This window comes from Copidosoma floridanum, unplaced genomic scaffold (genome assembly GCF_036245765.1).
Source record: "Copidosoma floridanum isolate Cflo_tuat_1 unplaced genomic scaffold, Cflo_Japanese_pri ptg000019l, whole genome shotgun sequence".
NCBI lineage: Eukaryota > Metazoa > Arthropoda > Insecta > Hymenoptera > Encyrtidae > Copidosoma > Copidosoma floridanum.
Genome location: NW_028321896.1, coordinates 13,518,345 through 13,538,782, shown reverse-complemented (window position 1 = coordinate 13,538,782; position 20,438 = coordinate 13,518,345). Strand labels below are relative to the sequence as shown.

The 20,438-nt window shown below is 36.3% G+C and overlaps 1 protein-coding gene across 9 annotated transcripts; it reads right to left on the bottom strand.

Annotated features, from left to right (window-relative positions):
* Window positions 1-639: 639 nt before the first annotated feature.
* On the bottom strand, window positions 640-20,200 carry pbl (epithelial cell transforming 2 pebble). 9 transcript variants are annotated; one of them, XM_089593367.1, is made up of 19 exons: window positions 20,027-20,200; window positions 18,849-19,933; window positions 13,830-14,058; window positions 11,898-12,105; window positions 11,669-11,807; window positions 11,373-11,582; window positions 11,078-11,224; window positions 9,470-10,657; window positions 8,808-8,942; window positions 8,455-8,710; window positions 8,019-8,143; window positions 7,535-7,931; window positions 7,014-7,454; window positions 6,778-6,932; window positions 6,603-6,688; window positions 6,139-6,231; window positions 5,206-5,380; window positions 4,159-4,277; window positions 640-2,660 (listed from the first exon to the last, which is right to left on the bottom strand). In XM_089593367.1, exons 3-19 carry the CDS (start codon window positions 13,894-13,896, stop codon window positions 2,618-2,620), a joined length of 3,984 nt encoding a protein of 1,327 aa, XP_089449493.1. In that variant the 5' UTR covers window positions 13,897-14,058; window positions 18,849-19,933; window positions 20,027-20,200; the 3' UTR covers window positions 640-2,617. The 9 variants fall into 9 exon arrangements, with proteins under 9 accessions (XP_089449493.1, XP_089449497.1, XP_089449495.1 ...); XM_089593371.1 differs by having other exon boundaries at window positions 6,193-6,231; window positions 18,849-20,200; XM_089593369.1 differs by having other exon boundaries at window positions 8,019-8,134; window positions 18,849-20,200.
* Window positions 20,201-20,438: the final 238 nt, after the last annotated feature.

The window sequence follows — 20,438 nt, the reverse complement described above, 5'->3', positions numbered from 1 at the left end:
CTTCTTATATTTCAAGCACTGATGGGCTGCGTCGGATTCCGAGGGATTCTCGCGCGTGCCATTTCGGGACGTTCGTATGAACACATTATACGATAGACTCTTGCACATGTATAGGTACGTGCAAATGTGCGGCGTGTATGTACGTGTAATATTATGTGCTTACATTTAGAGGTATAACGAAAATAGAAGAGATGGATACGCGTGTGTGAGCGTGTACTTACTTACGCTTCTCGCGCAGAGAGAGGAGACAAAGAGCCAAAAGAAGAAGCTTGAATAATGCCCGCACTGCGCGAAAGAAGGGGGTGGATGACGTACGTTCAACTTTCCTCGAATATATATGTGCGTGCTTTATGAATATTGGCTTCGCTCCAAAAGTAAAGTAGTTTTGGTAAGACTCGATCACTGTTGCTGACGCTTTTTCAACTTTGCTGTGGATCCTCGGGTGAGATGGCGTATACTATATTTTCAATCCAACTCCGTGATGGCTTTGGTTCGTTTTTAAATAAGTTTATCATCCAAACAACAATTTAAACGATTTACCGATGAATCATTGAAAATTCATACTAATGATTAACAAAAGAAAAAAGAAAAATGATGAAATCTTTTTTGGTTCGATGGATGTGGAATTAGAATCAAGGATTTTTTTTTTCTGTACAGTCTTTTATTTTTAATCAAAATAATATTTTACATGATTAGGTTTTATAAAATGTATATGGATCCGTATTTTAAATTGAAGTTATTATCAAGCACTCGCAACGAAAGAAACGTCTTGTTCTTTCAGTCTTGAATCGAAAGTGTGCGTATTAAAAAAAAATAATAATAAAATTAATTCGACCGTATTTCTTAAAATCTAGAAGATTTTTTTTTCGAAAATAGCGTGAAAGAAAAGGAAAATACAAATTATCTTGTTGTTTGTTTACATTACGGAAAATTTAGGGTATCACTGTAGCGGCGCAGGGTGAGATGCCCTTACAGTTGATCGCTTACAAATTAGGACAGTTGTGTTTTTTACCGTGCCAAGTATAAAGTATCATTACTTACATACTAGAAAATTTGATGCTTTTAATTCGTACATCTTATTTACACATTAACCGGTGATTTCGTGCGCTTCAAGTTTCATTTGGTTTTGCAATTTTTCTTACATGCTTGTATTCGAATTACAATTTTCGTGAACACGATTTATTATCAAAGTAACACAATTAATCTTGTTGCCGTGCAAAACCTAAAACTTTGCGATAAACAGACACGCAGGAATTCAAAGAAATAATTCTATGCAAAAAAAGAACCATCTATGTTTACGTCTGTACACTTTGAACCTATATATTTATAAGTAATTGTAATTTACAAAAGAGATTTTAATCATAGTTATCTCACTAATACAGAAATAACTTTTTTCCGTATTAACTCGATTTAGCTTACCAATACAACGTAAGTGAGAAAAAAACCTTACATGTCTATAAGGCAATAAAGGCAAGGTTGAAGACTCTCGTTCTCGTCTCGTAAGCATACACTTAACAAGCCTTAATGTATGTCGCATATTCCAATCTACTCATCAAAAAATAATGCCAAATTAAAATAAAATATAATACGTAACATCCTATAAAGCTTTGAAAATTTAAATTTCAAATTAATTTGAAAATCAAACGCATCACTTATTTGATATTAAGACACGCACAGAATATTAAATTTTATATTTCAGCAAAGAATGTATTTCTTCATTTGTTGCATTAGACGACGTTTATCAAGGTCACTTTTAAAGTGAAAAATTATTTTTCACCAACTGTTATTTATACATATTGTATGCATACATTATGATTAAAAAACAATTGACGCGACTATACTTTTAATAAGCCTACTAGTGTACCTCATATACTGTTCTTTTTTTTTTTCTTTTTTTTTTTGTTTTTACATAAAAATTATGATACTCAGTACAAATTTGACACTTGCAACCTCTTACTTACAAAAATTTTTCAGAATCGTATAATATGTGTATTTTACTTTGATGGATCAGCATGCGTATACACATCGCACTCGCATTGAAAAATATACGTATCTAAAAATAATGTTTATACATAAATGTACGATTGAACGGAAGCATTAGAATTATCAGTGCTTAATCACAGAGAAAGAGTCGAAATCTGTTCTCGCTCTTGTGTGCGAGCCTTAGCTCGGTAAACGCATCAAAGCGTTGGACAGAAAAATTTTTCATCAGCTTTACTTGTACGTATTATAACAATCAAAATGGCAAAAGTATCGTTGTTCTTGAGAAATTGACAGGCCATCCAACACAATCAAGTACTCAACTAATAATCTCCTTTTGACTATTACATTACAAATGACTTACTACGTATTATTTTATTTTTTTTTTTTTCCTCAATTTTTACAAGAAACACACTTGTACCATGTAAGAAAAGTAAATGTAAATATTATCTTTGCAGAGATAGTTACAATACAATGTCGTACGATTATTTACTTTACCCGAGTATAAAAAAAAGAGTTGCGTGTACTTGTAAAAAAGTATGAATTCTTGACTCCTACTGAACTTTCGATTTAAAAAAAAAAAAAAAAGTCAGCAGATCGAATGCCGTTCCTAGCTTGATGCATCTTTCGCTGATGCTCAGACATCGGATTTATCCTTCAGGACATCATCAGAGCAGGTTCTGTTGCAGGTAGAAAACTATCGTCATTTCTTTGGTAATTGGAAATTCACGAGCAACGGGTGGAAAACTGATTATCAAGCGAAGTGAGTGACAAGCTGTTAATTTCTCATGAAACACCAATGAGACTAATTAAATACAACAATTAGTGTAACAACATTTAATACTTGAATATTCGTATTTGTTAAGAGTCGCCAGCGAATTAATGTACAAATATATATATATATAAAACACTTGGATTCGGTGTCAAAAGTATTATTCTTACCAATAAATTAGTGGTTAAAAAAAAAAAAGACGAAATAATTCTATTTAATACAAAAGAGAAGCTTTTGTTTCAATAGCCTTGCGATTTATGCGGTACAATTTATTTTTAATTAACGTTAATTAATCATACGGGTGTCGATACGCATTACAATTATTCCATTCAAGTGTCGATTGTGAGAAACACACTAAGGGCCATTCAATTGTAATAAAACCTTTTTCTTATACGGAAATGGTACAGGTGCACGTTTTTGACGGGTCTAAAAGGTGTTTCGTTTTATTATTGTTATCATGTGATGGAACGCACACGAAAAATCATATTATTATGACATTGCTATTTCAAACTTAGCAGAGCCCAACACCCATTGAGAAATCAACAATGTACTATGACTTTTATGTCATTCTGAGAGAAAAGACTGTACGAAAAATAATGTAGCATCGACATTATGATGATTTCCCACTTGGGCAGTAACGGCACTTCGTACGAAACACCTCGCTGTGAACAAAAAGTACTAATAAACGGAGTACATGGTGGTCCTAATGAACACTTTGTCATCAGACAAGAATCGACTCCTAGAACTGTTTGTTCGTGTTTATTTTTTTCCCACCAAAAACCGCGCACATGTATGTATCAACTCACGACGGTATAATAAATTGGCCGATAAACTACGGCGAAACTAAAAAAAAAAAAAGAAGGCAAAAATAAAAAAATCTCCTGCGATCCATCAAACGTCAGGGGGGGGGGGAAGGACGCACTTGCAGATGCGACCTTTTTTACTGTACCTAACGTCCGATGAATATGTCGGGGAGCTCAAAAGCATTTTTGTTTTTGCCTTCTGGTTTGCGTTGGTAAAAAACAAAGCTTTAATTCGGATACAATGGGAGGTAAGATGTAACAATAAAACAACGACGATGACAGTAAATTTAACGATGCGGATTGGACGTAATTGACGCAGAAAAAAAAAAGAGAGGAAAGTAAATGCTGGGGAGGGGAGACAAGTCGAATAAAGTAATCTATCGTGTAGGGGGTACAAAGCGAGGGAGCATCAGCATTTTTCAACAGAATACAAGTTATTGTATTTTGCATTGTTAATCGGCTTATTTTGTACACACAACAATAATCATAATATATGGTGAGACTATGACAATGAGTATCGGGATACGAAGAAGAAGTTTCAGGGGCATATTTTTTTATGGTATGATGATGATGGAGGTAATAATACTACACGTAGGTTACAACCTTCGCAACGAGGCTATGCTGAGAGTACTGCACTTTGCTTTGCGCGTCGGCTGGACAGACAGGGGTGCGACGAGGACCTCGTCTCGCGACGGCGAGCCCGAACTACCGTTTCCCAGCTCCTGCAAAGATACGGATTCCGCTTTTTATAAGAGCCATTTTATTTTTTGGAACAAGTTGCGTAATCATGTAAAAAATCATTTCTAACTAGTATTTTTTTATAAGTAATGAAAACCAATTTAAGTGCTTTTTCACCACATAACTTTAACACCTCAATTTGTTTCAATGTTTATTAATAATCACTTGATATTATGTTACACTCTTTTGTTTGAAAAGTAATTTCTTTTTTTTCAGTCATTATCTTCAACAACCGACCAATACTTCGAATGTTTAGAGCAGTTGCAAAAAATGCTCAGAAAATAACGAGACATCAGTAGTTGCATCCAAATTGAGGGGTTTTCGTACATAACAGTGTCTAAATTATTGGTATATGGCTTATAATACTTACTATATGTAATACGAAATATACTTTGGTACTCCAATCTGATAGCATGTGCAAAAATGGTTTTAATTTGTAAACGTTTATATAGTGATGAATAAAAAGGAGCTGTATGTTTACAAGTGCGTAAGATAATCACAAAAGAAACAGAATTTTAATTTATTTTAAAAGCTGTGAGCATCCGAGTGTACCGAATAATTTCAAGTATTCAATTATAATTGTAATACTTGCAACCAACGACTTTTTCAAAAATTTCGTGCAAACTCATTCAATTTCAACTTTAAGTTAAACATAAAATCTGTGGAGTGCCTTTAAAAACGATAAGGCTCAACGAGAGATCGATCAAGATTAATCAAGTATTAATCAAAAAGTGTCGATCAAAAACTGTATTATATAAATAAACATTACTTAAAAATTGAAAGAAAAGGATCAAAGCTAAATCAATCACCTACTAAAAAACAAAAAAAAATAAAAACCATGGCATGCTTATTTCTATTTTAATAAATTTTTGATATGTGTAAATGTCAATTCATGCAATTTGTCAAACTAACGTTGATATTGTTGCAGCTGGCGAGCCTCATTTGAGCGAGTTGCTGACTTGCCGGGGTTAAACTGGTGGTCGAGCCAAAGGGCGACATCATCGTCGACATTGCTCGTTTCAGCTTGCTTGGCGTCTTGTTGAAACTAAACGCTCGATGAACCTTCATTTTCGTGCGACTTGCGAACCTGCGAAAATTGGTGTAAAAAAAACAACACATAGGTATTACCATATGATACATTTATTTTTCATGGTAACGAAAAAAATTAATTAATAAGTAACAAATGCGAACTAACTATCCACCTTGAAAATATGTGTGTTACGTTAGAACAGTTTTATCAATTTTGTAGACTTGGTTGATAAGTTAATCAAGTAAGAATGTTGTATTAATCTCAGTGTTTGCTAGTTGTTGCTTTTAAAAAACACTGTATAAATGATGATTAATTTAAGCTCAAAAGTAAAAAAAAATTCAAGGGGGACAAAAGTTTTTTTCCCACAAGGGGGTTGTCGTAAACGCAACAACTTAATAAATGAATATCAAAATGCACAAACCAGTTCAAGTATTTAAAGTGATAAAAATTATTTGTTGCACGTAATCGAGTCAACTAAAATTGGACTAAACGAGTTGAAAATGAAACATTAATCAGCAGAGGAGTGCAACTGCAGTGTTGTCATGCAGCGTGAAGAGATAAGATAAAATAAAAATTTTTTTTGGTGATTGAAAATGCAAGTGCATTAATGGAATATACGAAAAATGATGAGCGAAAGGATATAAATTCTTGAACTGGTCTAACTACGGTCAAAAAGCAAATCAAACGATTTAAAAAAAAAACATTCTATAGAGTGTGTTAAGTGATGGGCTTTAAAGAAGCAGATGAGGGGATAAGCGAATCGGACAGAAGCGAGTAAAAAAGATTGTTTTTAACAGCCTGGTGCAAAAACTGACGGTAGTGGGACATGAAACGTAGTTTCACACATGCTATTGAGTAGGAACACATACGAGTCCATATATTCCAGGTAAAAATTATGAAATAGACTCCTGTAATCAAACGTATCATTGCCCCATTATTATTTTGTTCACATGCATTTCAAAAATTATATTTTTATTCATCTACAACATTTCATCAATTGTGTTGGTATATTATTTAAATTTTTACTGAAATTTTCAACTGAAGCTTAGGAAAGCGCGCATAATATTAGTGCTTAATAAATTCACAATAATCTGCACCAGTTTAGAAATAAGTCAATTGATTGTTACTGCTCTGAATATTTTAAAATTTTACATTAAGTATATTGCATGAAAAACCCACAAAACTACTGATACTACATGGAAATAGTTCCAAAAGAATTTATAGCAATAAACCTTTTAATTGAATAAAATTCACAAATAGAGAGTTGGAAGTTACTTACTTAAATGCTTTACTCAAAGTTCCTACAGCTACATCACTAGAATCAATGTGAAGCTGATGGGCATCAAGGCTTGTTAGAAACGTATCCTGAAAAGAGAACGTACGTGTAATTCATAACGGATCCAGCGCTGTCTCTAATTAAAAAAAAAAAATTAAAAAAAAAGTTGAATATTTACCGCATCAGCTTTACAAACAGTATTAGCCATTTGTCGACACAGCGTTCGCAAAAAATTTGTTTTATTAACTTCCTCGTCGGTTATAGTAAGGGAATATAATTTTTCTTTTAACTCCTCGTTACTACGAACCAACAAAGCAAATACATTCCGACACTCTGAAATAAATAAAAACAATCAATGTTCCTGTAAATTTTACACAATACCGTTCCTCTGAAGTTATTAAAAATTCAACTCACCCTCCGTTTCCCGAATGTCGAAGACTTTTTTCACAGTGCTGAGCGACAACATTTTGATGTGCTTGTAGAGTTTACCTTGGCTCGTTTTCAACGAATGGAGACCATTGACGGTATTTGGGCTCTTCATCGAATTGAAGGCCTTGGAGCGCTTCTTGCAGATTTCTAGCATGTCCGTGAAAAGGAAGAGCACGAGATGATCTCCTCGCCCGCTTAGACCCTCGCTCAACTCTTGCACGTCGCACTTGCTTATGAATGAACGATGCGAGGAGACCAAATGCGCCGGGCAATTGTCGATCTCTTGGTATATGTCGAAAATCGCGAGTTGGCCCTCGGTTTTCCGCTTGTCCTCATTTATGTAAGTCATTACTTCTTTTATACTGCTTAGAGACTTTTGCAAGGCCATGTGATCTGGGTTGTTTTCTTTTGTGTGCTTAAGAATATCTGGAATAATCGATTCTTCGTCACGTAACAGTTACAAAGAAATTATACCATTAAATTTATTTAAAAGACTTGTTACATACCATTTAACAATAAGCTAATACTGGGAAGACGTTGCACGGGCTTGATCAGCAGTTCTTTTAAGCTCTGTCTGCCACATTCAGGTTTTGATTGACAGATTTTGAGGAAAGCGTGAAACCGCGGCTTGTTCTGGTCGCACTGATCCAACATTTCCTTTGTGTTTTCGAAGAAATTCACGTACGGCGGATAAGCCTTGATCAAATCAGACGCGTATTTGAGAAATATATTTCCTATACTATTTTCTTCTGACCAGTTGCTGGCACAATAGCGCAACTCTTCCAACATATTTTGATGTACTTCGAAGATTGGCGGAAAGTTACCGAATATTATTTTAGCTTCCGTACTATTCAACAACTCCCCACTGGTTTCAATAAGTTCTTCTAATGGTGATTTAAACAGCTGCAAATAATGATAACCGTAAATGAATCCTGCTCATATTAACTAGTCCTTTCAAAGAACAGTAAGAAAACTTATAACAAAACAAACCGTCATTATGGTACTGAGGATTCCAACATAATTTGACTCTGTTTGTACTAGTTCGAGAAATACTTGGTGACGAGGGGAAAGTTTCCTAGAAGACTCTGGATTCACAGCCTCTACCTCTGGAATATCTGTGGTTTATTAAAAAAATTCAACTTATCAAAATAGCCTTTCCTTTCCATATGGTCCATTACACACAGCAAAGTCGTAGAAACGTGAAAAACAATTTTTTTTTCTTCTAATTTTTGTTTTCATTTTACAGCTGAGTAAAGAAGATAAAGGTTAACAGAGCGAAAAAGCATTAGCAGACACACACAAAAGTTAATATTCTTAGCGATTATAGCATTGCTTAAAAAACAATAGTTGTCAATAAACCATAAGTTAAAGAAAGACCCAAGAAAATCATATCAATATAAAGATCAAAAATGTTTGACCGACTTACCGTCTAAAAGCCGTTTGTCAGGACTCGCAGTGCAATCGAGGAAACTTCCACTGACACTTAGGTGACCCGCATCACTGACACTCGAGCGTCTTTTGTGCTGGGACGGCGAGTCGGTGCCGTTGGTCACGTAGTTCGATATAGTTTCGACGAGCCGTTTGCGTCTTCGCTTCGAGGGAGGGCCTGTTGGTGTCGACGCTTGCTGAAGGCTGTCTTTGCGTGCTGAAGCAACTGATGGTGACATAACGGACTCCAAATACTGCTTGCACGTAAGCAATATCAATTAAAGTAAAAAAACACGTATGTGGATGAAAAAAAAAAAAAAAAAAAAAAACTACTTGAATTGTGAAACTTACGTCTTCAAACAGATAGTTTTTTTCGTCAACTGCTCCCTCATTTTGCACAGATGTCCAAAACCACTCAGCCTTGACAATGTGTGCCTTTGCATACGCAAGATCAGGTAACGAATTGACGTTCGACTCATCTACAACCTGTGAAAATCAATCGTTAATTGTGGGTCTAGTTTGCACACTTAAAAATTACATAAAACATTTAGAAGTTCAAGACTAGCACAAACAGTACATGCACCAGTGATTTAAGGGTTGCAGGATATTATTTGAATTAACATGTTAAGTATGAGGAGTTTACAATTCGTGCAATCATGAAAATTATGAAAACGATGGCAATAGATATCATACAAGTTCCAAGCACAATGTAAGCTAAACATAATTGTTTCTGATTAAATAATAAAATGTTGAAAATGGATGTACAAGTGTTTATTCAAAGATCACATTTGCACCATTGTGAGATAAAACATTGAACCCCATGCTACAAGCAGGAAACGTGGCTGTCGATGATTTTGTTTGTGTATGTGTATACATTTACGTATGAGAGATAAAAATTAGGATTATGAAATTTCGACGTATCCACACCCAATCCATTTGACAATAACGGTATCACTGTGTTCTTCTCAGAACGAAAGATCAAAAGACGGTGAACAACAAATGTGAAACACTACCATCCGCCGTGAGTTATCCTTGTAACAGCCATCGATAATATTTGGTGTAGAAACGGACTTCTTCACTCCCCAAAACGAGTAGCACTTTTTTTGTTGCAATTGCAAATTCTTGTTTTGTCTTCTTTGCTGCTGGTGTTGCAGCTGCGTCAATCGCGAGCTGCGCATCGAATTTGAGTTGAGTCTGGGTAACTTTTTGGGTACAGGCAGAGGACTTGCTAACGGAGTGTATTTTTCAGGGGTCATCGAAACCACTTTGTCGTCGCGTTTGCGATTACTTTCCTCTTGCTGCCTCGGACGGTATCTTGTGTTTTTCTTCGGGTCCTTCAACGCAGATGGAATCACAATCTCCCTGATTTTTGACAATATTGCCGAACTGTGTTTCAACGCTTTTAAAAGAGCTTTTGGAGTTTTCAGAGACTTTTTCGACGTACTACTCAATGTATCCGAAATAACCGTGGTGTTAAGACTTTCGGACGCTCTGCTCACCGAATCACTGCCAATGTCATAATCGTATTGACTAGGTGGTGTAGAATAGCGTTGTCTGGGATCATAGAGCTGAGATTGTTTGGATTCTGCATCGCAGTTTGAGGTCTTGTGCCACCTGACGTAGCCATCGTGCGAAAAAACTTGGCAAAATTGTTCATGGCTTTTGGGTGTAACGTAATCATCCTCGACATTCTTGTAATGCTCATTGGAATAGTTATCTTTGTAACTCATCAATTTAGATACCGAATTTTTTAGCAGCTCTATCTGTTTGTATCTGTCATCATCATACACATAATTATCATAGAGCGACTTAATTGAGCCTTCTCTGACGCTCATAGTCTCCGGTGTCCATCTTTCATCCTCCTCTTCTTCTCCTTTCCAATCGTCTTGAATCCCTTCATCTTCGGTATCCGGAGACACTTCAAAAATCGAGCTTTCATCAAATGACTGTTTCCGCTTGTGACTCAGTAATACTTGAGATGACGAATTCGTGGGTTTTGTAATCGTGTTGGTGTAAGGGTCATAATGAGCAAAAAAATATGATAAACGCCTATTGCACTCGATACTGTCCTTATCCTTGTTGGTCTCGTTAATTGGCTCATCTTTTAGTTGTAAAGCACTGGTATTACGACATATATAGCGAGACAGCGATTGCTTAGCTTCATCGATTCTCTTATGGCAAAGTTTGCTTGAATCTGCCACCTGAGCGTTTACGTAAATGGTGTTGTACGTGTGTAAGTAAGCAGGTCGTGAATTGGGGTAGAAAACAAACAAAACCAATAAAATGTCAGATCAATTAATGGTACAAAAAATTATATAAAGTTTATATAGGTTTCACATAAACGTACTATCAAATTTAGTCAATAGTACCATCTTATGTGAGCCACTGATTTTGTACAATGAAGTCTTACAAAAAAATACTGCAAAAAGGAGTATTAGTCATTACATACGAAATTTAGTACCTCTACAACTTCATGCATACAAAGAAGCCTGAAAGCTTAATTTCATCAATACTACAAATTTGCTTGTACAGACTCTTTGGTGTTTGGTGTTGCAAGACAAGAGGGCTGCATTCTAATAAAGCATCGCAAAAACCCAAATTGAATTTGTGTATGTACATACCACGTGGGTGCAATTTGGATCACTGATTTCCGTAGCTTCACCTCCCTGCTGCTGTAATACCTCGCACATATGCCGCTTTTCCTCTTCTGGGAAGCCAAAGAAGCACACCCGAGCGCCAAAGAACGGCTTTAACTTGAACGTGGCGATCTGAGATAAGGAAAAATCGATTGAGCAATGTCGGCACTTTTAATTGTACATTTGAATTTGACTAAAAATAGTCGACTTATTAAGAAGAAACATTAAAAAAACATTTTATCGAGTAAAAACATTAACGAAAGAAGAAAATCCGACTCACCGTGTTTTCATCAACACTGATGCTAGAAACATCGTCCCTCATGGTCCAGAGAGTCGTCACCCATTCAGCTGACATGATGGGCACGCGAAATGTCACTGCGTACCAATATTTTGGGCCTCTACAACAGTTGGCAATCAAGTGCGTTACTTTTTCACTCATATCTTTCCTCACGCTACCACCCATAAAATGTATCATGTTGACTAGCTTGGTCTGGAACATCACAATCAATTGGTAGTTGGATTATCGACAAAATGTATTGCTATCAGAAGAAAAAAAAAATAGGTTTCATGGCTTACCAACTCTTCTTTCATCGTAAAGCCTGTAAACACAATAATGGTTCCTAGCATAGCTTGTGTGTACATCGGCCGATGTATTTTAGGTAACGTCGGTTTCTCCTCCTTTGCCAGCTGTAGTAAAGCTGTTGGTCCCAATATCCTGAAAACCAAAGTACGATTCATTATGTAACAAAAAAAATCGTCCTATTGAGATCAATGATCATCAAGTGGATGACGGCAAGGCGTTCACCTGTGTGCTGTTTTGTGTAAGAGATCATATTCTTGCCCTTCGAAATTTTTTAGGATAAAATATGTGCAATAGGTTGTGTCCTCTATGTATTCCACACCAGTTTCCGATTTGACGACTGGTACACCAAACTGCTGAGCTGCTTGGCTCAGCGAAGGATCCTCGTTAGCTGCACCAACGAGGCATATCCTCTTTTTACGAGGTATCAAACCTAAAAACGATAAATTATACACGTTATGCAATAAGGATCTTGATCGTTTATACCATGTAGATGTCACACCAGAGTCATCCATGCGCAGAGTTTGTAGTTATCAGTTGACGTGGAAATCACATTATGTGAAGATGAGAACACGTGATGTTTTCTGAGAAATGATTTCGTGTCGATCGAAAGAAAAATTATCAAGCAATCACATGTTTTCCGATCGAGACAAAGCACTTCACTTAAGTATCGATTAACTTGGAGAACAGAAGTAAAAAAAAAAAAAAAAAAAAAAAAAAAAAAAAAAAATGATAAGGTACACAAATCTTTCACAAATACCATCAACTTGAAGGAATGAAAGAATTTTTGAAAATTATTTCACGACACTAACGAAATTCACATGCATTACCTCCTGTGACGATTTTCACCACCATTAACATTAAATCCCAATGATTGGTGACAAAGAGCCGAAAGTACAGTTAACCAATACTTTGGCTAGTAAAATTTAACTTTTAACGCATTGTTATGCGAAAATTATCTAGACTCGACTATAACATAATATAATACTTTAGTTTGCAACGACTGCTCCGTTCTACATCACTTGAGTAACTGATGTTCGCAGCCACAAACAAACACATAATATGTGTTTGTCTATATACTTAGCACATGTAACAACAAAACTTAGGGGGACTATAGAGCCTCAAGGTCACAAACGTTTGTGTACACATAATCGGTATTTGTATGTTTTTGCAGGTGTATAGCTAAGTAATATATATATAATATTCCAAACTATTGATACAATTAGATTTCGAAAAATACAACGGATCAATCGATTTGTTTTAAGTAACGAGTGCGTCCATGTCGAGTATAAAATTGTAATGCGCTTGGCACAAGTCTGCAGTGATTTGTGAAAAATTTGGATGAAAAAACTTTTATTTGTTTTTGTTTTTATTTTTTTTTTTTCTTCTTTAGATCACCAGCAGAGCTGTGGTGGGAAAAAACCGGAGAAAAAACCTTAATCGTCAAATGAATCATGTCTTCGAATCGGAAAAAAATGTGCAATGCGTTGGCTCAGAAAATTTTCCGCCTCGTTTTCAATCATCTCATGATGGAGTGACGAATCGGTTGAAAAATAATCGTGAAAAATGTTGTTTCTCGCAAAATTTTATTGCAAAGCCACAACAAGTATCATTTGAACAAGTAGAATAGCATGCAAACTAAAACGCATGAAAAAAAAAAAAAAAAAAAAAAAAAAAAATGTTTTTAAACCAACGAAAAGGAACTTTGTATACAAAGATTCCTTACAAAAAGTGTATACATACATATAGACATGTGTAAATGCAAACTCTGTTGTTCACAACAGATGTACTTAGGTACAAATACAGTTATTTACGAATTATGGATAAAAGCAAGAAACGCAACCACCTTCTGAACCACGTGTGCGCTATACAATAGTTAAAATCTCAGCTGTACTGCAACATTGAAAGTTGAGCTTTTTTTCCCCCTTAATCCCCCCTCTCCCTCAGCGATACAAGAGCCAAACGAAATCGCAATGGGATAATAGCTACAAGTCATTACGCTAAAGCCTCGCTTCCTCTCTCTGTGCCTCTACACGTTGGAGACTGCGCGGTAAAAAAGGAAAAAAAAAAAATCTGCTCGTTGCTGCAAAAAGGAAGGGCGAGAGAGTAGGTGTACATATAAGTATAACAAATACATTAAGTAAAGACAGCACTTACGTTCGGTCTTGGCGGCCTCCTCACTATTTATATCGCTGGTGCTGCTGTGCACGCTCCGCACTTCCATTTTGGCCGTCGCCCCTGCTGCCGCTCTCGCTCTCTTTTTTACTCTATCTCTCGGCCGGTCCCTCTTTTTCTATGCGTGCGAATAATATCGGCTTTATCTTCTCCTCCTCCTCCTCCTCCTCCTCCTCCTCCGCCTCTTCTCCCCGGGACGAAATTTTTGTGCCTGCGAAAATGAACAAGGTCGCGTTAGTATTGATCGGTTGGCGCTTTGCGCTATCGTGTTTTGCCGATTTCAGCCGGACACCGGCTTCGCAAAATCATAAAAGCGGGACTTTCGGTAGCCTCGCGCGATTACTTTGCGTTCCACGCGGCCGCGGGAGACAAGCGTGCCCAAGAATGCGCGGTTCGTATGGACAAAAAAAAACAAAAAAAAAAAAAAAAACAGATTTGGCTCTTGTAAAAATAAACTTTGGCTCTCCCCGATTCCTCTGCCTCGGACACGGCGCGTATATAATATACGCATACACAGTTGTCCAATGGCGTGTTGGGCTAAAGCTTACCCCCACGTGGACACTCTCAATTTAACGATGAAAAATCCGATTCCGCGCCGATTTTCCAGATAAATATACATAAAACAACGACCGCGTTAGCGTATACGATATTCTATATGGCAAGTAGTTGCAGAGGGAAACGATTTTTTACTTGGATGATTTATTTACGATCGCAAACACGATGCACAGTCCCGTGATTCACAAAATGCACGCGTCGTCGCTCTTATAACATAATAATAATAATAATATATTATGTGGTACGTGCAAATGTAGGTGCACTTTGCAAGAGCGTTTTTCACTTGTTGGCTGTGTGTTGTACCTACTTCGGACTAACAAGCGCTAACGAGAACATCCCACCGACATTATCGTGATGAACTAAAAAAAAAAAAAAGTCCAAACCATATCATCTCGAGTGGAATCAATGAAAGGGAGGGGGGAGGCGTGCTGTCGGCGACGACAACGACGACGCGTATAAGTTTAGGCCTATTTTTACCGTAGGCCACGATGGGTTGTTTTTATATTGTTGTGGGAGGTACTTATTATAAAATCGAGTGACGAATAAAAGCCACGCGTACGTATGGCTCGTTCGTAAAGATCAAAAAATAAATAAATTGTTTTCTCGTTTCAACGCGCATCGAAACGCGAGAAAAAGAGATTTTCCCTTTTCTTTGTGAGGACGAGGGATTTTAATATTTTACAACGTAACGTAAGAGCGTCTTTGTCGTCGTTACGCAACTGCGCGATAACGGGCTGCACACTTGATGATAATTCCATGATGCATCTTAGTTTCCTTTTGATGCTTTGCACGAGAATCGTCCAAAGATCGGGAAAATATATTTTCTAATCCACCCCTCGTCGTTTGCGTCAGTTCTTTTTTTTTCTTTTTTTTTTTTTCCTCTTTAATTCCCAACGGGAAATTACCCGCATTTTTACGTGTTTTCGTTTCCAAATATGTTTATTGTGTGTTTGTGTTGACGTTTCACGCAATTATTGTCCACACAATCATTTTTACGCTGTTCCCGCAATCTTTGTTCGAATCCAACAAGAGACAGCGAAACGCGCCAGACAAGAAAAAGACTTTGCTAATTGCTATATGATCGCTCCTCCTCCTCCTCCTGCTGGTGTCGCGACGTGTTGTCGACGCCGTATTTAAAAAAACCGTGACGTCATAATATCTAAATGGTATCGCTGTGTGTACGTGTGTGCGACACGACGCGTCTCGGAAAAATAAGTGAGAAAATTTATCACCTGTATTAATATAACATCCAAGGCGTTTATCGCGTCCGATGGTTATCGTTATTTGATTTTCAAGAGACGCTATAATATAGACACGAGAAAGCGCGATGATCGAGCGCTTCGTCATCAAGAAAATTGCTTTTGGGTGCATTGCAAATTTTAACAGTCAATCGTCGTTTTGAACATTATTATTTTCGAGCAGTCGATTCATTCATACGAGGGTTTTCCTGTACATTGGACAGAAAAAATAAAACCATCGAAAAAGTATTTATTGTATACTTACAAAATGTATGGTTGCGGCACCTGTACAACTTTCATTCCATTTCCTCTCATTCGTCAATCGTTATCTTTTATTTCTATATTTAAAAATCAGTACTCAAAAAATAGTGTTACAACAAAACGAAAAAAACAAATGTATTTTCTTTTTTTAATTTTCCATTGAGGAGAATAAAAACTGGGTCTCGATATGTGTTTTTTTTTTTTTCATTCATACATTGAACTTTACTGGGTATATCTTGGGCTTATCGAAGAAACATTCCGAGAAGGATAAAATTCAACATCTCATGAATAGGCAGATGATTGGCGTTTGATTTACATCTTTACAATCAAACAAATACAAAAAAACGATAAGCAACAGAGCAAACTTTCGCAAATTTTGTTATTGACAAAATACCGCGTGGATGAGATCACGTATAGCCCATACATTGTATAGCATGTTTAAAAAGTGAAGTACAAAAAAATAAAGCGCGTCCCGTCTTATCGTAAAACAAATGAACCTTTGTTTGTTAATTTTCGGAGAAAAAGTTTCAATAACTCATTACACTCGAGTGTATGGACGCTGTAATGAAGTGTTTTCTTTTTTTTTTTTTTTTTTTTTTTTTGGAACGAACAGTATAATCGAAGCTTCACTGGTAAAATAATTAATTAACGCTCAGCAATGCTCAAAAATGTACACCTTTCAAAACGTTGACATAGAAAAAAAAAGTCAGTAAATTTTGTAGTACACAAACCACTTGATGATAAAGCACCAGTGGCAAGAACAAACCTTCATTTTTTTACATTGAACAATTGCACCCCCTTAGAACACTGTATATTAAAAAGTGTCCGGAAACCATCAATTTATTTTATGTTGCTCGTGACCCATGTTCGTTGAATAACGTGACTAAATAACGACAGATTACAGCGGACAAAGCGTCGTATCTGTAAAATTTATCGATAAGTCGTTACTGCGGTGATAATTAAACACTGAAATCACGTTGAAAATGTTTTTTTTTTTCAGTTTACGAGCGTAATTAACGTTATATCAAAAATATCTTTTATATATGATTCTCTAATTTTTTGGAAAAACATTTTTGACGGAAACAAATAAGCTCTTCCGTCTACTATATCATTATGCCCCAGGTGTTATCTCCCGACTGTAAAGCAATCACCTGCTCGCGGTTATCAGCCTAAGCCGATAAGAGCGCCTATGGTACCTATTATATTAGAAGCGACGTAAAAAATAGTTCTTTGATCTAATTGAAGAAAAAAAAAGTGGCTCAACAAGACGAAGACATTAAAAACTCAAATAGACTGTAAGAGTAAAATTAACATGAATTAAATTAAAATTAATATGAATATGTTTGAATGTCTTACATTTTATGCAGAGTGCAATACTTTAATAAAAATACTGTTTTGAGCATAAAAATTATTTTCAACATAAAAGTTATTCCTATGGTGTATGTAATATATAGTTACGATTGAAGGTTTAGACTACTTAATTCAATGAATTGTCGACTCAATTCAAATTTGGAAGATTTTTGGTTTATGATATAGAAAAAAAAACTCCAGTGTTTTTTAACACACATTTTACAAGTCCACGTTAAAAGATAAAGCTGTCCTTCATCTTGATGAAATACAAGTTTTTTGTATCGCGAGTTTTATTACATGACGTGATGCAGATACCTTACAAGGGAAAATAAAGATACGAAAACAGAGGAAAAGATTCAACAATACAAAAATTGTAGAGCTTGACAAATACACTTTTTTAATTTTAGATTCATATTTACAATGTCACTTTTAAATGACGAAAAAATATTTTGAAGGGATGAACATTCCGTATTTTAATATTTGAGAGAAAAAATTGTTCAGTATGAATTAATACTTATTGATATCAATGAATTTGTAATATTAAAATACATGAGATAATTTTTGTTGTGTAGTATAGTGTTTTTAATAAATTGATTCACTAATGTTATTTTCTCCTATGAAGCAAACAAAGTCCACGAATAATAGTAATAGCAAACTTAGTAATGACATAAGTTTGTTTCCTGTAAGTTTATACACAACAGGAGTACTTATGTAAATTATTCAAATGACAAGACTATATTTCAATTGATTTAATATGTAATGAAATTCAAGTAAGTTATTTAAAAACTCGGTACAGTTTAAGGATACTGAGAAATACATTTTGGTTGCAAACTACCAACTACAGGGAGGGGATAGACGATGTGCAAAAATTAAATGACAAACATTTCACCTTTAAGGTTATGCATACTTTTCAACTAAATTAGTACACTTAAGCTTCACAAAGTACTTAATAAATTTGAATGATTGTGGGAGTTTATATTATTGTCTAATATCTTACTTGTAGAAAAAGCAAATCAGGTCTTTTTTAATAATAATCTGGTGTGACCTGTGAACATGCCAATAACTGCAATCAATTTTGGCATACCATTATTTCACAGTAATTTAGAACGATGAGTATAAATTTACAATTTTCGTGGTATCATACAATTCTTTTTATTTTTTCAATCATACCCCTTTCGTTCCGTAAACATGTAAGTAGTATGGCTATTCGAGTTATAAGGTGCTTCAGTTCTGCTCTAAACCGTCCAGACACACACAACAATGCACACCGAAAAACCTGTTGGTCTCCTGGCTTATGAGTCATAACATTCTCTCTCCTCTCCTTTGACGATTGACTGTAAAGTATTCGTTTCCCTAATACTTCCTATAGCCAACTAACCATCGAAGAACTAAACCTTAAAGAAAAACAGAATGATCTTTCGCAAATCTGACCAACCTAACGAACATGGCTTCAGAAAAAAATAGCGAACGAATCACATCACACAGAGAGACAAATTGCCAAACCGTCGCACAAAAAAAGAAAACGCATGATATGTATACTGTAGAGTAAATGTAAATATTGGCGTACGAATGAGGTAAAGATGTATACGCTACGTACTTGCAGATAATCTAAATGGGAGGTAAAACATTCAGCTGCTGTTAAAGAGCAACATCATCATCGTCGTCATCGTAGCAGCGATATCATCCATCACCAAGACCAAACAGCTCCGACGCACCCCGACGACTCCTCATCGAGGTTGGTGGTGCAGCTGTTGTTTTTTAGCGCACACCACCTCTTCCCTCTTCTCGCCTTTCCTTCCTTCCGGTCTCTTTCTGTAATATACTTATATCTCTCTCGTTCCGCTCTGCTATCTCTCTCAAGAGTACATGCATGTATTATTCCCCGCTATGTCCCCTCTTGTTGATGCTGCAAAAGATAATTAAGGAGCACACAATAGGCATACGTGTACTGCACAGCAAATCACTGAAACTGCTGAAACGATAATGCACTTGCACCAAAGTATAGGTATATCTTGCTAAAAACCTCACACTCAACTCAGATTAACTTGTGTATTTTTACGTCTTCAAGGACGAGCCGAGTACTTGTAACATTAAGGTATACACAAACACAAACAGAGGTAAACAATTAAAGCACGCTTCAAGTACACAATGCAAAAATAATCACGTAGAGAACTCGCAGTAATATCAGCACACACCAGATGAGCCGAAATGGTATGGTGAATAGAAACAATGATCGCAGTTGTTGGGAAACTGTTAGCACGGAACAATATATTGTTTCGGAAGATCTGTAGAGAGAGAAGACGCGCACCCTTTTTTTTTTAAAACACTGCTCCAGAGCAGCCGCTATCGTATCACGCGTCACGCGACGTTAAACGTCGTTGTATATATATATATATGTACCCGCTTCGCTTGATATACCTTTTATAGGTATATTTGTTTTTATTTTCTTTTGCACACTCTCTTTCTTGCTGCGCGCAGCGCACTGAACCTGAAAATTTTGATTCAAGAGGAAACGGGAAGAAGATCGTGCCAGCAGTGTCTCTCTTATCTCCGTTCTCCTTTGTAAGAGCAACGGCACGCGCCAATTTGTTCTCTCACTTTCTCTCGCGACCATCAAGCATAACGTTTTTCTCTCTCTTCTCTTCTTCGCCTCGATCTCCTCCCCGCACTTCCCGCACCTGCCTGTATACACACACAGACACAGTTTTGAAACCTATATTTTTTGACGGCTACAACTGCACTTTTGCCTTCAACCACTACCTACTTATCACTTACCTAGTTTAGTGCGTGCGTCATGCCTGTGTGTTGTCTCTTCCCTCTTATCGTTATCGCACTACTTACTATATGTTTGGTAAGAATTTTAAGTTTACACTCTTTTTAAACACCAAGTTTGTTTGCACTGACATTCTTGGTTTAGCCTCTCTTCTGACTCTCTCTCCGTGCACTGTACTACTTACTACCACTTCTCTCATGCAGTTCAGTTTACTTTACTCTCCCTCCGCTCCTGCGCTACCAACCGACGAGTCGCGACTACTCACTCACTCCCCCACCCTTTTTAGTTTAGCCTCTACGTTTTATGTGTCTCTTAAGTTTTTACTTTTGTATTATTGGCAGCAAGCGGGGGAGTAAGTTCTCTTCTTTTCGGTGTTTCTCTCTGTCATCTCTTTACGTCGAAATTTGAACTCTT